At 40.2% G+C, this 15,133-nt stretch overlaps 3 protein-coding genes across 4 annotated transcripts; 2 read left to right on the plus strand and 1 right to left on the minus strand.

Moving 5' to 3' along the window:
- LOC111226050 (cannabinoid receptor type 1B-like) lies at positions 1–1,788 on the plus strand. The gene has a single exon (XM_022751134.1). The coding sequence runs from the start codon at positions 1–3 to the stop codon at positions 1,429–1,431; it is 1,431 nt and encodes a 476-aa protein (XP_022606855.1). The 3' UTR covers positions 1,432–1,788.
- A 1,452-nt stretch (positions 1,789–3,240) lies between these two features.
- On the plus strand, positions 3,241–6,128 carry LOC111225544 (akirin-2-like). Its single transcript, XM_022750485.1, has 6 exons — positions 3,241–3,415; positions 3,758–3,937; positions 4,145–4,288; positions 4,409–4,558; positions 5,269–5,340; positions 5,497–6,128. Exons 2-6 carry the CDS (start codon positions 3,760–3,762, stop codon positions 5,505–5,507), a joined length of 555 nt encoding a protein of 184 aa, XP_022606206.1. The 5' UTR covers positions 3,241–3,415; positions 3,758–3,759; the 3' UTR covers positions 5,508–6,128.
- Positions 6,129–6,551: 423 nt separating this feature from the next.
- On the minus strand, positions 6,552–14,234 carry orc3 (origin recognition complex subunit 3). Of its 2 annotated transcripts, none has more exons than XM_022750487.1 (20): positions 14,102–14,234; positions 13,916–13,967; positions 13,768–13,806; positions 13,064–13,202; positions 12,846–12,950; positions 12,572–12,741; positions 12,325–12,464; positions 11,869–12,028; positions 10,552–10,665; positions 10,295–10,428; positions 10,110–10,173; positions 9,889–10,005; positions 9,662–9,741; positions 8,577–8,710; positions 8,299–8,393; positions 8,085–8,182; positions 7,842–7,983; positions 7,505–7,621; positions 7,151–7,230; positions 6,552–6,773 (listed from the first exon to the last, which is right to left on the minus strand). In XM_022750487.1, exons 1-20 carry the CDS (start codon positions 14,131–14,133, stop codon positions 6,668–6,670), a joined length of 2,118 nt encoding a protein of 705 aa, XP_022606208.1. In that variant the 5' UTR covers positions 14,134–14,234; the 3' UTR covers positions 6,552–6,667. The 2 variants fall into 2 exon arrangements, with proteins under 2 accessions (XP_022606208.1, XP_022606207.1); XM_022750486.1 differs by having other exon boundaries at positions 13,709–13,806; positions 14,102–14,231.
- Positions 14,235–15,133: the final 899 nt, after the last annotated feature.

Raw genomic sequence — 15,133 nt, forward strand, 5'->3', positions numbered from 1 at the left:
ATGAAGTTGGCTTTGCACAGGGTAGCAGGCACCACAATGAGCACGTTAACAACAGGTGTCCAGTATCTTGGCTCCAATGACGCCAGCTACGACGACCCGTCCATTGACCCAAGCCTGATCAAGAACAAATTCCACTTTGAGAAACCTCACTCTGCCTCCATTAGTAACTCCCTCCCTGGACTTGTCCCTGGAAACAAGGAGGTCATTTACAGTGGCCTCTCTCCCATATTCCCCACCAACATATCAGACTTTCTGCTGGGTAATGGCACCTCTGTGGAGAGCGGAGGAGCGGCACAGTGTGGAGAAGACTTTGTGGACAACATGGAGTGTTTTATGATTCTGACTCCTGGTCAGCAGCTCGCAGTCGCTATCTTGGCACTCACCCTGGGTACATTTACGGTGCTGGAGAACCTAATGGTGCTGTGCGTGATCCTGCACTCGCAGACGCTTCGATCTCGGCCATCCTACCACTTCATAGGCAGTCTGGCTGTGGCTGATCTGATAGGGAGCATCATTTTTGTCTACAGCTTCCTGGACTTCCATGTCCTCCACAGGAAGGACACCCCTAATGTTTTCCTCTTTAAGCTGGCCGGGGTCATTGCCTCCTTCACTGCCTCTGTGGGAAGTCTGTTTCTCACGGCGATCGACCGCTACATCTCCATCCACAGGCCCATGGCATACAAACGCATCGTGACGAAGACTAAAGCAGTCATTGCCTTCAGTATGATGTGGACAATCTCCATCGTCATCTCACTGCTGCCACTGCTGGGCTGGAACTGCAAGCGCCTCAACTCTGTTTGCTCAGACATCTTCCCTCTAATTGACCAGAAGTACCTGATGTTCTGGATCGGGATGACCAGCATCTTGGTCCTGTTCATCATCTACGCCTACATGTTCATCCTCTGGAAATCCCACCACCACGCCGTCCGCATGCTGAGCCGCAGCTCCCAGAGGAGCGTGATTGTCTACACCGCAGAGGGGACTAAAGTTCAGACAGTGAGGCCCGAGCAGGCTCGGATGGACCTCCGCCTGGCTAAAACCCTCGTTCTGATCCTGGTGGCCCTCATCATCTGCTGGGGCCCGCTGCTAGCCATCATGGTTTATGATCTCTTTGGGAAGGTGAACGATGTCATCAAGACTGTCTTTGCCTTTTGCAGCATGCTGTGTCTGCTCAACTCCACCGTGAACCCTGTGATCTACGCCATGAGGAGCAAGGACCTGCGCAGGGCCTTCCTCAACATCTGCCGTGTGTGCCAAGGAGCGACGCAGACTCTGGACACCAGTGCTGAGAGTGACTGGAACAGCAAGAGTGTGAGAGGCACAGCAGGCGGGGCAGGGAAAGATGGAGCCGGCTGTGGAAACGCCCGAGTAAAAGTAGCCCAGGTTACCGTTTCTGGAGTGACTGAGACTTCTACTGCAGAGGCGGTTTAAAAGACGAGGTGCTCTGCTCTGGTACAACTGTGAAGTAGAGATATTGTAGAATAGCCCTGACCCTAGTGCACTGTTCTGTGACTGTGAAATGTGCCAAAACATGACTTAGAAACAAACCTGATGACACGTTTTTATTGCTTTAAAGCTGAAATCTATAATATTAACATGATCTGCTCCTCTGTCTTTACTCTGCCATTGAGAGGGTTTGTTGGGTTTCACAAGTCTGATCTAAAATGCCTATTTCATGTTATTTCATTCAGTAAGTAATATAGTAATATTCCCAACAACCAGTTCAGTTGCTCAAGGGCATTTTTTTTCTGCAACAACCATTGCAACCAGGTTTTCTCATCTTTGCTCTAGTTTGAATGTGCAGAATTTCTTTTTTCTTCTTCTTTTTTTTTTTATTTTTTATTTTTTTTTTACAGATTTCAGCTTTAAGGTATAAAAATGTGGAACTTTCTTTTGTCCCTTCAGTTTTTTTTTCTTTACATTATCATAGCAATATTGTGGCAGTGATCCAAGGTGAAACTGTGTCTACCTTCATGCAAAATGTCAGATTAAAATGACACCACACCACTGCTTGTAAATAAAATTTGCATCTCATTAGTGATTTGAAATCAGCTCCTGATGATTTTCTAAGACCATGATATTGTGAAGTTTGGCAGTTGTTCAACTCTAATGAATTTTACTTTACTTATTTATTTTTTTACTGTACTTTGCAAAGCAAAATGATGAGTCATACTTTGAAATATGAATGGCTTTTTGATCAAATGAGAACTTATGTCTGCAGTGATTTGGGAATGTTATATAGCTGCTTATTACACATGTGCTTATTAAACAGTTTTCAACAGTTTTTGTGAGAAGCTACACTGCCATATTCCTGTGAGGCATCCATTGTGCCATTGTGCTCTGTAAAAGTGTGTAAGAAAGGACATGAATTCAATAAATATTTGAAATTTGTCTATTTTTATCACAATTATTGTCAACATACTTGGTATTTTGTTTTCAATAAAAAAAATGAAACCTTAGCAAACCAGTACATCAGCACCTGCAGCTAATTATTAAGATATGTATTTTCTTCATTTTAAGGTTAGAAAATATGAGTGACTGTTTGTGTATATATATATATATATATATATGTATTTGTGTGTGTGTTTGTGTGTGTGTTACAGTACCTGTGGTTCCTAACCTTTTAGGCTAAGCAACGTCATAATATAATTTTATTCCCCACAAGAAAAAAGCAACAATTTGTGAAAAGTCATTAAAAATGAACATATTTTTATAAGCAGAAATGTAGGCTGTATAACCTATTTCTTTACATGAGTTACAAGCAGGATGTAGACATGAGTTATGTAGAGTTCAACCACATTTTTTTTACAATGTTTTAGGCCTTAAACGGTGAAAATATTTGTAAAAGTCATTGCAAAATGAACATAATGTTGTGTAGCAGAAATATAGGCTATATGTTTCATTCTTATCCCTTAATCATTTGGTGAACCATTAGACTTTTTGAGAGCCACTGGTTTAAAGAACGAAGTACTGTTAACTGTGTTTTTTGTGTAACACTGCCCTCCTGTGGAGATAATGAGACATTGTCTTTATTATTTCCCGTGTAACGATTATATTGATGAATGGAGCTGTAGTTCATCAAATACTCTGATGAAACGGTAATGTAACCAAGTTGCGAAATTCGGGAAGTGTAGGTGTAACCACGACGACGTCAAACCTTCATCTCGCATCTTGTTTCACTACATAACCCATAATGCATTACACATTGCATTTCACACGTGACGTCACGAATCGGAGAAGCCGACAGCCTCATATCAAAAACAAGCAGCTAAGTTGCGTTAGCTAGCGCCGATATCTAACAGAAGACAGTTGGCCCGCAGCTGGCTGATCGTCACTGCAACTTTTGGGAAGCAACTTTTAGAACAAGACGAGTTGTTGAACGCAGTTGGACAGACTAACTTTTCGCCCCCGTAAGGTAAGAAGGAGCTTTACTCAAATATACACCAGAACGTACTCTCCGACCATTGGTAGCCAAGCTAACGTTAGCTTTGTTTTCTTTTTGATTATTGGCTAGCAAGCTCGGCTAACGTTAGCTTGCTAGCAAATATTTAAAGCCTCAGCTGCGCAGTATGCTTAGCATGTATCCCTCAGCGAAAGAAACTGTCCTGAGCCGGACAATTCAATTTAACTAGCAAGTCATGTTAAAGATTAGCAGTAGCTAGCAGTTATCTGAAATAACTGATGTATCGCTTCATTATTGTCTTGTTTCGGTATTTTTGCACCCCCTCTACTCCTCCTCCCTTTTAACAAACTAAAGTCATGGCGTGTGGAGCCACCCTGAAGAGGACCATGGATTTCGATCCGCTGATGAGTCCTACCTCACCTAAAAGACGAAGATGCATCCCCGTGTCCCCATCGTCCTCATCCTCATCCCCTAGGAAGTATCTCAGCATGGAGCCCTCGCCATTTGGGGAGTCGTCGTCCAGACTTAGTGCAGGTAATTTTTTACTGATGTTGGCCAGGTTGGCCTGCTTGGTGATCGGCCAGGCGCTTGTGAGGTATTAGCAACATGTTGAGCTATAACAAACCAGAAAACAAGCATGCTTTTAGATGATAAAGTTTAGCAGCGGACCCTCTAACGTGGCAGCTGTTTAGTCTTAACTGATAGACTCTTGTCTTTTTTCGCTTTCTTTTGTCCCTCTAGAACAAATCCTCAACAGCATCAAGCAGGAGTACAAACGCATTCAAAAGAGGAAGCATCTAGATGGAGGCTACCAACAGTCAGAGTGCTGCTATTCTCCAGAGTCCCCATCCCAGTCGTCTACTATGAATGTTTCCAGCATGCCAGGTTAGCTGATAAACAGCATGTCTACAGGAGAAACTGTTTAAGAATTACTGTGAAATGTATACAGGTAATCACAAATACCACGTGCACAGTGGTTCTTAGGTTTCTGCTTGATTTCTGCAGGAACGTCCTCTGGAGGTGTTTCTCCTACTAGAAAAGAACAGCCATTATTCACCCTCAGACAAGTTGGAATGATCTGTGAACGCCTGCTGAAAGAAAGGGAAGAGAAGGTGCGGGAGGAATATGAGGAGACCATGACCTCAAAATTGGCAGGTTTGTACAGTCTGAGTAGGAATACTGTGCTGTGACCCAGAACATTAATCGAATTCATCAAAGAAACTCAAGCTACCAATCACAGTCAGTTTGACTTCTTCATAGCTTAGTGAGGGGATGTAAATAAATACTTTTAAGAATAGGAGCACCTCCTCTGTCCCCTACACCCACTGTCTTTAGTAGTCACCAATGTAGTTTCATAAATGTAATGTTCATGATAGTGTATAAAAAGCAGAAAAACTAATGACAAATGTCCAACTTATAAAAGCCCAAATTCCTGAACTAATTACTGTATATTGTCTGACTAGTTGTCAAAAACCAAAAGCTATGAAATATAGAAATTCTCTCAATCATGTTGCTGTAACAACAAACTGAAATATTTATTTTTCTTGATAAAAGTATCGAGTAACTATGAAAACTGTTCTAATCAATTCTCAGTTCATTAAAATGAGGAATTATTTCAGCATTAATATGCAGTGATGTGATTCTAAAGGTTATATGACTTAATGGTGACATTTGCCTTTTTTGTTTTTTGCCTCAGTTTTTTTTAATGGGGATTTGACTGAGCCCCAATTTGTGCGTAAGTAGTGTGATTGGGTGATGTGGCCTGTAGTTTAAAGAGGAGTTTCTGGGAAAATGAAAACACTTAACATATTTCAGTTATGGAAAGTCTAAATAATTTCTAATGTTTGATTTCCTGTAAATTTCAGAACAATATGACACCTTTGTGAAGTTCACACACGATCAGTTGATGCGACGATTCGGGGAGCAACCTGCGAGCTGTGAGTTCTTTCATTTTGTCTTAAATTATTTCCACATTCCTGTTTCATTGGCATACTGTACACGAGAAAGTCTTGGATCTCAGTTTGAGCTCCGCCTTTGAAGTTTAAAGTAACAAGTCTGGTTTCTGTATTTTATTTCATCTCCCTCTTCTCCAGATGTTTCCTGAGTGTGGCACAGAAACCTCTGCAAGACGGCCTTCTCTTGCTGCAAGCTATCATGTGATATCTCAAGAAAGAAAAAAAAAAAAAGCTCATCATTGTAAGAGATTCAGTTTAGCTAGTTTAAATGAAACTTTTCTTACTGTGCCATATTTCTGTCTTTGGGCAAAGGTTTATATGAAGCTGTTGTCAGTTGTTACCACTCTGTTGTAAGCAACTCGGTCCTGATGTAAATTAATGGACCCTATCTCTACCAGTGGCCTATGTTCCTCCTGCTGTACATGTATCTACAGTTATCTCACTTTTGTAATGATTCCCAGCATTCCAGGCTTTGTCACTTGTTTCTGTTTGTTACATGTAAATACGATAAAGCAGCATAGTTTTAAACAAGGTTTGCTGGTCAATCTGAAAGGAAGTGGAAGAAACACAGCTGAACAGAGGGAATATGTTTGCAGTTTGTCCTCTGTTCATTGCTTTTTAAATTGAACATAAAATGGGCTAATTTCTTTTGATTTGTTTTTTTTCTCCCTACCAGTGTTTTATTTATTTTAACTTTTGTTTTGCTGGTATCACTTTGAAACCAATGTACTTATTGAAAAAAAAACCAATAAAAATCTTTTAAGAGTTCAGACTTGTTTTGGTGCATGTATGACATTTGTGAGATGCTCAAGTAAAGCCAAATTCATAAAGAAATCTATTTTTGTGCAATCAGAACCAAGCTTTTCCCTTTGGTGAATGATTGCCCAAAACCTGATGACTGCATTCTATGAAATATTTCCTGATCATAATGGTCTGTTTTTCCATTAATTGTACACCATAACACATGTATCCAAACTGCACCTTCAGTAAAATAATAAAATACTGTGGAAATACTAAGTTAAGATTTCCATTTACGATCAGAGAGAACTACAAACCTTTTTTTTTTTATTTATTTTTTTTTATTTTTAGACGATCCAGCATCTGACATTATTAGTCAGATTTGAAATGTTCTGCCAAATGCACAAATAAATACAAATAAACATGTCACAGTGATTATCAGACATTAACCACGTATCTTTTATTAGAGGGAAATGCAGTAAGAAATATAAATTCAAGTCACACCTGGTAAGCGCTACAATGAAATGAGACTATCCACAGACGTGCAGGTCTTTTCCTTCGAGTGCGTTGGTCAGCAGCCTCCCCAGGTGAGTCGAGCCACGTGGTCGGTCTTCTGCTTGGTGGATTTGATGAAGCCCAGAAATTCGAGCTCGGACACAGCTTGGATGAAACGAGCACTAGAGGTCAAGCTGAGGAACGTTTCTCAAATGTGAACACAACAATCCAAAAGTGAAAACTACAGCGTGTGTTAATAGGAGATCAGCACCACAACCACCTCATGTGTCAAGTAACGTATCAACATTGGAACTAACTTGTGTTATACGTCTCGAGTAAATACGGCACCTTGACAATTACATTAATACTTGTCTGCTCTCATATTTCCATCATAATCACTGTCTAAATTTTGTAGTTGCTTCCAAATCCTGCAGCAGCCTCCACCTACACAACAAGATACCCAAGGAAATCACTCACAGAAGTAAACATTAAGCGAGTATTCAAATGGAGGATGCATGATGGGAAAGAAAAGTGCCTAGATAAAGTTGTGGAAGGATACTGCTTGACTTCATCCACTTTGCCGAAATTGTCAGAATCTGGATCCTTACCCTCAGCTGCAGAAACCACGGTGGCGTAAGCCTGAAAACAAACAAATACATTAACGTTCATGCGAGTGTCCTGTCCATGCTGGGCCAATATTTGATCTACAGATCAATAACACACATTGATCGCTAGGATCAATAAAGCCTCTTTGACGGGAAAAACAAAGGCAAAGTTTAAAGGTTATGCTTTTGTATTTTGAAAAAGAGTGGTACAAAACACATCTACCATGTTTTTTCTTGCAGAAGTTTGTTGGCCTGATTAGGTTACATGTAGTTAGGCTACAAGCAAATGATTCCGTATGTTAACTCACCTCTAGCCAGTCATAGAGGTTGATCAACCTGCCGCACTCCAGATGAAGTTTGTAAGCAATGCAGATATCAGGAGCAGTATTAGAGACCGACCCATCCTCAGTCTTGAGGTTGTCATTCTGAGAGGAAAGTCAAAGAATGAAAATATCTTCACACATTTTTAGATTTGTCGATGCAAGTCTCACACTTTCCTAAAAAAAGAAAAAATCTTGATTACAGCGTCGTTAAAACGTACAAAACACATCATTATCTGTTGCCGGTTGTAGTTGAGCATGATTAACCTCCAGTCCCTCCTCTTGCCAAGATAGTTACACACTTGATAAGGTGAGACAGACGTACCTGAATGTAATAGTAGGGGCTGCTGAGAGCAGCTTGAATGGAGGTACGGGGAGTTGCGTTGAGGTGGCGTCTCACAGTGGCAGACGAGCTGTAGTAGCAGACTTCATTCAGTGTCTGAGACTCTGGAGGAGACAGGTGACTCCTGGGTGTAAGAGAGACGTTAGCTGTATAAGAATTTGTAACATATTTCATGGGATTAAATTCATCACACTTTCATTGGAGCAAGAAGGTAATCCGTTTTACTTCACTAAGTCGTCGATGAACTCGAGGGCTTCATTTCGTAGAACCTCAAACGGACTCAGCTTCTTGGATCTCCGAGACTCGTTCATCTCCAGCAGCGTCTGGAATGTATGACAATATGCGATTTATGTATCCAAGTATTACAAAACGTCAGGGAAGTGGGGAATCTTTCCAGAGAACTAAAGTTAACATGTTCCCATAAAAACTGGTGAGTTACCTTCTGTAGCTGGAAGAGATCTGTTTTCTTCTGAAGATTTTTTACTGGAGAAGTGAAACTCTCTTCCACAATGGGGGCAGTTTCAACAGGTGCTGCTGTTAAGAACAAGAAAAAAGACAAGAATTTGCAAGAAGGGATGGGTATGCATTACATTTCATTGCCTATTTCACTAATGTCAATAATTACCCAAGAGACTATCCCTAGGTGAACATTAAATGATGAAAAAGGAAGAATCCATAAACCATCTTTAAATCTTCGACCCCAGTTTTACCACTTACTGTCCAACTGCTGAAATTTGGCGAGCAGCTCCTCCAGCTGGACAAGAGCCTTATTCATCTTCTTTGTCTTGACAGGCTGCAGAATCTCTGCACACCTCTGGAGCAAAGTGATCAGCTCGTCTTTCGCCAGCATCCTGGAAGGAAAACCACAGGAAGTTTACAACTGAACAGTACAGCGGCACCTCAGACTGGGTTGTTGTTGTTGGACTAATATCTAGTTTGTTTAGCGGAGCTCCTGCATGGTACAAAAAAAAGAAAAGAAAAAAAGTGTCAAACAACAAAAGGTACAATACTATTTTACTGTATGTGGCTATTTGGCCAACAGGAGGGGAAATGACCGCAAAACATCAAATGTAGAGGACTTAAGAGCCCAATCCTGATGTCCCCTCTAAGGAGCTCAGCCCTGAACCCTCACAGACTTAACTGACATCACCAGGTAAGTGATTGAGTGCAAGAGGCTGTAAGGGCTTGGGGAATGGGGAAGCACTTTGCAACATATTACATTAGCTTGACAATGTTAAAACATGTTTAGTACTGTCGGTTTGTGACTTTTTATTTAACTGTTCTTTGAGGGACAGACTGCCTGATTTAAACATCTTTCATAGAACAACTACACGTAGTTCTGGCTATGAATCAACAGTGAGCTGTGTGTTAATACTTCCATGTGTACTTTGGTTGCCCCTTCCATGCTTGTTTGTTAACTTTTTTAATTTTTTTCTTTTTTTAAATGCTTCAGGGCCTCTCCCTTAACCCCATGTTTAACATCACAAAGCTATGAAGTGCGGGCAATCCTTCAGGCAAAGTGTGCAGAAATGCGGACTTATGGAAAGTGTGTATAAAGGGCTCAAAACGTCTGCGAGAGAGCCCTCATACATTTGACGATTTGACAGTGGGTCAGCCCTAAGCCCTCACGGATTTAGCAGGAATGTGCCTCAAAGTCCACGAGTCCGTGAGTGTGGACATTGGGATTGGGCTGAGGAGTATCTTAAAAACAGCATGCAGAGATCTAACATTTAGATTTTCCAAGACTGACGTCTAATTGTTGATCCCACTTGTTAACATACAGATTCATTATCAAGGCTTACTTCAGAAGCTTCATGGCTGACTGGTAATCCTCATTTTCCCACACGTTCTTCTCAAGGCATATTAGATGAAGCTCCCTGATCTGTGGCACAGAGATAACTTCAGTGTCACATCAAGGCAAATGAAACACCAGTACTCCAGCAATATAAGAAAGTGTGGTTACAGTCAAAAGAGCCAAGATCTGGTTCAAAATGTTGTATTGTATAGTCACAGAGCAGTGAGTTCTTGCCTGTTTTCCGAGGGGGTACCGAGGTAATGAAGAGGTCAGAGTGTGGAGACACCTCAGGATGGGGTAATAGTTCTTGTGGTACTTGCGAAGGTCCTTTATCAGCCTCTGGCACACCTCCTAAAAACAGAGACAGTAACCTTAGGTGTTAGACTTAGGTGTTCGGATATGTGCGTTCGTCAATGGCCAGTGCCTCAGGTGTAAAGATTAAATAAAGAATGCACCTTTAAATGACTGTCATCCTTCAACAGATTGACCTGTTCCTGCTGTTCCTGCTTCTCTACATACCTGCGAAAAAAAGGACACTTAAGATTTAAAAGCTTGGTTTTACATTTGAAAAAGGTAAAACCAAACCCTGAAACACATTGCTAAATTGCACATAGGGCAAAAACAAATAGTGTGTGTATACTTCTTGAAAGACATCAGCTGCCTGATCCTCTCCAAATCGTGGTGATTGAGCTTCATCACGTTAAGCAGAGCTTCCTTCTTGTTACAGCACAAAACACTAAGAGGCTGGGAGTGGAAGTGCTCCAGCAGAGCCAGCTGCACAAGGTCAGAAAAAGGTATTTAGACTCACACGTATGCACATCTGAATTAGCTCCTGAGACAAGATGACAACCAGAGGGCAGACTGATGGGACATTAAGCATTAGAGGCTTCTCTGTACCTGAACGCCCTTGATGAAGTTTCTCACTGAGAAATCGTGGTAGAGGAAGATGCTGATCAGCACCTGCATCACTTTACCATTGAGCTTAAAAGGGAACCGAGGTGTCAGGATCAACTGGAAATAGACCGAAAAAAAATAAGACAGAAGAACTCAATTAAGTTCCTTTCATTTAAAATCAAATCAAATAGTCAAGTCACAAATTTAAATTTCTTAATTGAAAAATGAATTAATAACTAACAGTCCTGGGGAAGGGGACACAATAAAATTATTTACAATAAACACAATTAAATTCAAAAATATATACAGTCTAAAAAATGATCACAGTGTTGACCTTCATGACACATACAAGGACCAGTGTGTAGGATTTAGGTTGGATCTATTGGTAGAAATGGAATCTAATATTCATAATTAGTATATAATCACCTGAAACTAAGAATCATCGTCTTTTCATTATCTTAAAATCAGCCCTTCATATCTACATAGGGAGCAGGTCCTCTTCCACAGAGCCCACCAATGCTGCATCGTCATGTTTCCACAGTAGCCCAGAACAGACCAACGAAACACTCTCTCTAGAGAGGGCCTTTTGTATTTTTTCATCATCTGAAGGCCACTGTATGTTCTCCTACATACTTTGAAAAGGAGGGTTGAGGGGAGGGGTATTCAGCTGGTTGCAATCTGCAAACTCACCACTAGATGTCACTGAATCCTAAACACTGGTCCTTTAACAAAGGGACCAGTATGTATTACAAGGCTGTTACGGATTACATTATATGGTCATCTTAGTATTTATTTATTTATTTATTAATTTCCGGTTTATTTACAGAGGAAATACTGCAAAGATAAGCTTCTGTGATCAATGATACAAACCAGAATCCAATTTTATACATGCTGCAGAGTTTTGTATTTGACTGCCTAACACCATTTTAAATCTTATAAAAACTCAATAATGTACATTTTGTGCATCATGATGTAAAAAAGCAAAATATCTTCACAAAGGAGGAGTCGGTTTTCATGAGGCAGATGGAAGAAAAACTATATCTGCGGTCTGTATTGTAAAAGTTTTACTTGTTACAGCGTCTTCATGATTAAAAGTTGTGCAATACCCAGTATATTACAACAGAGTACCTGCATGAGTACCTCAAATATACTGGATTTTAACACTTCAAAACTGTATAGAAGATCGGCAACGAGGTGAACAAGAAAATCTCTCGTGTGCCACAGCCTTCACAACAACACAATGCCACCCTGCAATACATCTCCTCTACGATCTACTGATGCATTTCTTTTGCACTGTCCTGTGTGTCGGCGTGAAAATACCTTGTCTACGACTGTGGCCAGGTGCTGGGTGCAGGACAGTGACTGGAAGAGCTCTATACACAGCAAGGAGGACACGGAGTGAGGCAGCATGCGCTGGATGGTGCTGGGGGACGTGGCGATACCAAAGATGAACATCAGCGGAAGACGTTCAATGTATCGACTGTGGAAGAGAGTTAAGTTAATAGAGATGCTGTTTCTACTCCTGAATCACAACTGTTAGGTTCATCAGTTATTTGTCTATTTAGACCAGATATCTTTTAACACAGTGATGGATCAATATTTCTTCAGAAGGTGACCTGGTATACTCTAGTTTAGGTGGGTAGGAAGGTGGCTACAAAGTTAATTGTTTTCAGACCTTTAAAAAACTATGATAATTTCATTGTAATTCTGAAAAAGTGTGCAGGCTGCAATAATAAAATAACACGGAGACCATTAAATTCGAGAGTTCTTAGTTACCTGCAGATGAGTATGAAGTCTTGAAGAACTCTTGGATTGAAAGCCTCCAAGTCTTTGAAAATAACTACAACAGGAGGCTGCTGCTGTTCATCTTTGGCTGGAGAACTACGCTTTTTCCCGGGAGTGCCAGTGCTGGATTTCTGTGAAAACATTGTTTTTTTTTATTGCTTTCAGGAGATCAAGCTTTTTTTATTGACCAAGCTGCAAATGTAAAAGCATGTATGCCAGCTACACCTTACGGTCTCACCCTTGTTTTTGTATTGTACCAGTCACACAGTGTACTGAGGGAGCAGTGTACGCTCTTGTGGAGCTGAGCACTGGTCTGCTCAGCTGCCTCCTCTGCCTCCTCCTCATCATCCACAGCCACAACAGTACCCATTAACCTCTCCAGCACCCTCTTCATCAAATGCTTCAACGCTGAAATGATAAAGCAGAAATATACACTTGAAAGCTCGAACTGTTATCGGAATACACATTATGGGAGTCTTAAACCCAAGGCAATGCAGTCCTCAGTCCCTTACCTCCACACTCTTTAGCCTGTACAGAGGCAACATGAGGAGTGACTGACTGCTGGAGCAACTCAGACAGACTCTGGAAGGTCATGTCATGATCCGGGACATTCACACCTGTGGAGGACATCGTACGAAAAGAAAGGCAGTTGAAATGTTTTGTTTCCATTATTTTCTAAATTGGCTGTTGTTGGGATAACCAGTCAGCCAATGCATGATCCCCAGCATACCGAGGACTAGAGCTGCCGTGGGAATCTCACTAGCTCTCATCTGTGATGCCCAGTCGCTGTGTTGACGAGTGGAAGAGCACTTTCTGGTGAAGTCCAGCAAGCTGTCCAGGATTTTCCTGTTGAGTTCATCCTGTAAAACCTTACAAGCAAAATAAAAAAAAGTTAAATAGATTGTTCCATCACATTAAAATGACCACCTTTGCAGAACATACATTGTTTGAGACATAGTTGAAGATTTTAAGGTCATCCTAAACACTGTCTGTTTTATTGTATTGTTGCACTGAATATAGAGCTATTACTTTATTATTACACTTAGTGAATTCAACAGGCTTCAAAATGTCTCAACAAGATCTGGTTGTTTTTGAAAAATTACACAATGCTACTTTGACATTATATCATTTATGCCGTTTTAAACTATTATAACGGGTCCTGCAAAGCTGACTGTTTCATTATGAAGTCTCAAAAATTAAATGTACAATATGTAAAATAAAAATACTTTTAATTTATTAGAAAGTATCAAATTGTGGCCCCATCATAACAGACAACTGTTTTCATGTTTTGTTTTCTTTTTTTAAAATTAACTTTTCATTTAAATATCTATTACAATGTTGTTGTGTGGCATAATTGATATATTTAACATGTTACCTCTGTGTCTGTTTTGATTTTGTCCCACAGATCCTGACAGAGTTTGAATCGTACTTCACTGTTGTCAGCACCTTCACAACCGTCAGTGAAACATTCCTCTGTGGAGAAATGACAGTGTGTTTATATTTATTATAGGGCATATTAGCTGACAGCTCACCACTTTAAATAAAGTAAAGACGCTTCCTCATGAACAGCAACATAACTCACCCAAACTGAGCGTCTTTTTCTTCTTAGCACTTGGCTTGAAAACGAAACAGCCCTAGAATATCAATGAATATAAGTTACAAACCGTGTCAGTTAACTACAATGATAAACGAAGAAACTAAACTTTGACATGGCCATGTTTATGACGGATAACGTTACTTGCACCACAACGTCAGAATACTACATTACCTTTGACACAGATGAAGTTGACATCTTAGCATTAGCTTCACGAAATGGGTTGGTCAGCTTTATGTCAGTGTTTAGCGCCGGAGCATTGATTTCAGTAACATATGTATTTAAAATGACGCTTGTTGTCAGCCAGACAAAGTAGCTGCTGCTTCCCGCCAAAATGACGTTTCCGGAAGGGGTTGTGTTCAGCTAATACTGAGTTGTTCCGGTGCGTTCATAGGCTATTTAAGTTTTAAGGTATCGGACACGATAGATAAAATACATGGACCGTAACAGACATATTAACAGAATGCCAAATCCGTCCATCAAATTTGTACCCTCAGATAGATTTATTTTATATTGGGTTTTAGTTGCGGTGGATTTTCTGCTGATCTTGAACACCCTCGCCCGCATGGTTTCTCCGTTGTGTCCTCCCTGCAGTTTTATATTCATATTCATAAATGGCAAACATGCAAAGATGATGTAATAATATTATCTTAACACCTTTATTTCATTATGCAAAGTGTGATTTGTACATATGTGGTTATTTTGTTGGCACATATTTAATATTTAGCTGTATCAGTCAACATTTCATTTTAATGTATTGTATATTATAATAAAGGTCTCATAAAGAAAACACAGACCTGTCAACATTTCATTTAACCCTCTTAATATTTATTGTACTACTTCATTGTATAGACTCCTGGTATTTCCTGAGTAAACACTAATAGTGAACTAAGACATAAGCTAGACTGCTGCACAATGAATTTTTTTTTGTTAAATTAAGTCTGGCAAATGTGTTCTTTGTCTGTAAAGAAACTCAGCAGACAGGAAGATTAATTTAAATAAATTTTCTCTAATGCATCATCGGAAATTCAGCAATGCTCAAGTAGGGATATGCCAAGGTAGTTCTGCTATACTGTACGTCTATATTCCATACAAAAATTAACAGTATCTGTCCATATTAAACAATCATGTTATAGCAGGATTATGGCTGTGCATAGATCTAGGTATCCTGATGAACAACTGTAATTCTACTGTTTGATAAACCCT

Source organism: Seriola dumerili, unplaced genomic scaffold (assembly GCF_002260705.1).
Source record: "Seriola dumerili isolate Sdu_G_001 unplaced genomic scaffold, Sdu_1.0 BDQW01000149.1, whole genome shotgun sequence".
NCBI classification, from domain to species: Eukaryota; Metazoa; Chordata; class Actinopteri; order Carangiformes; family Carangidae; genus Seriola; species Seriola dumerili.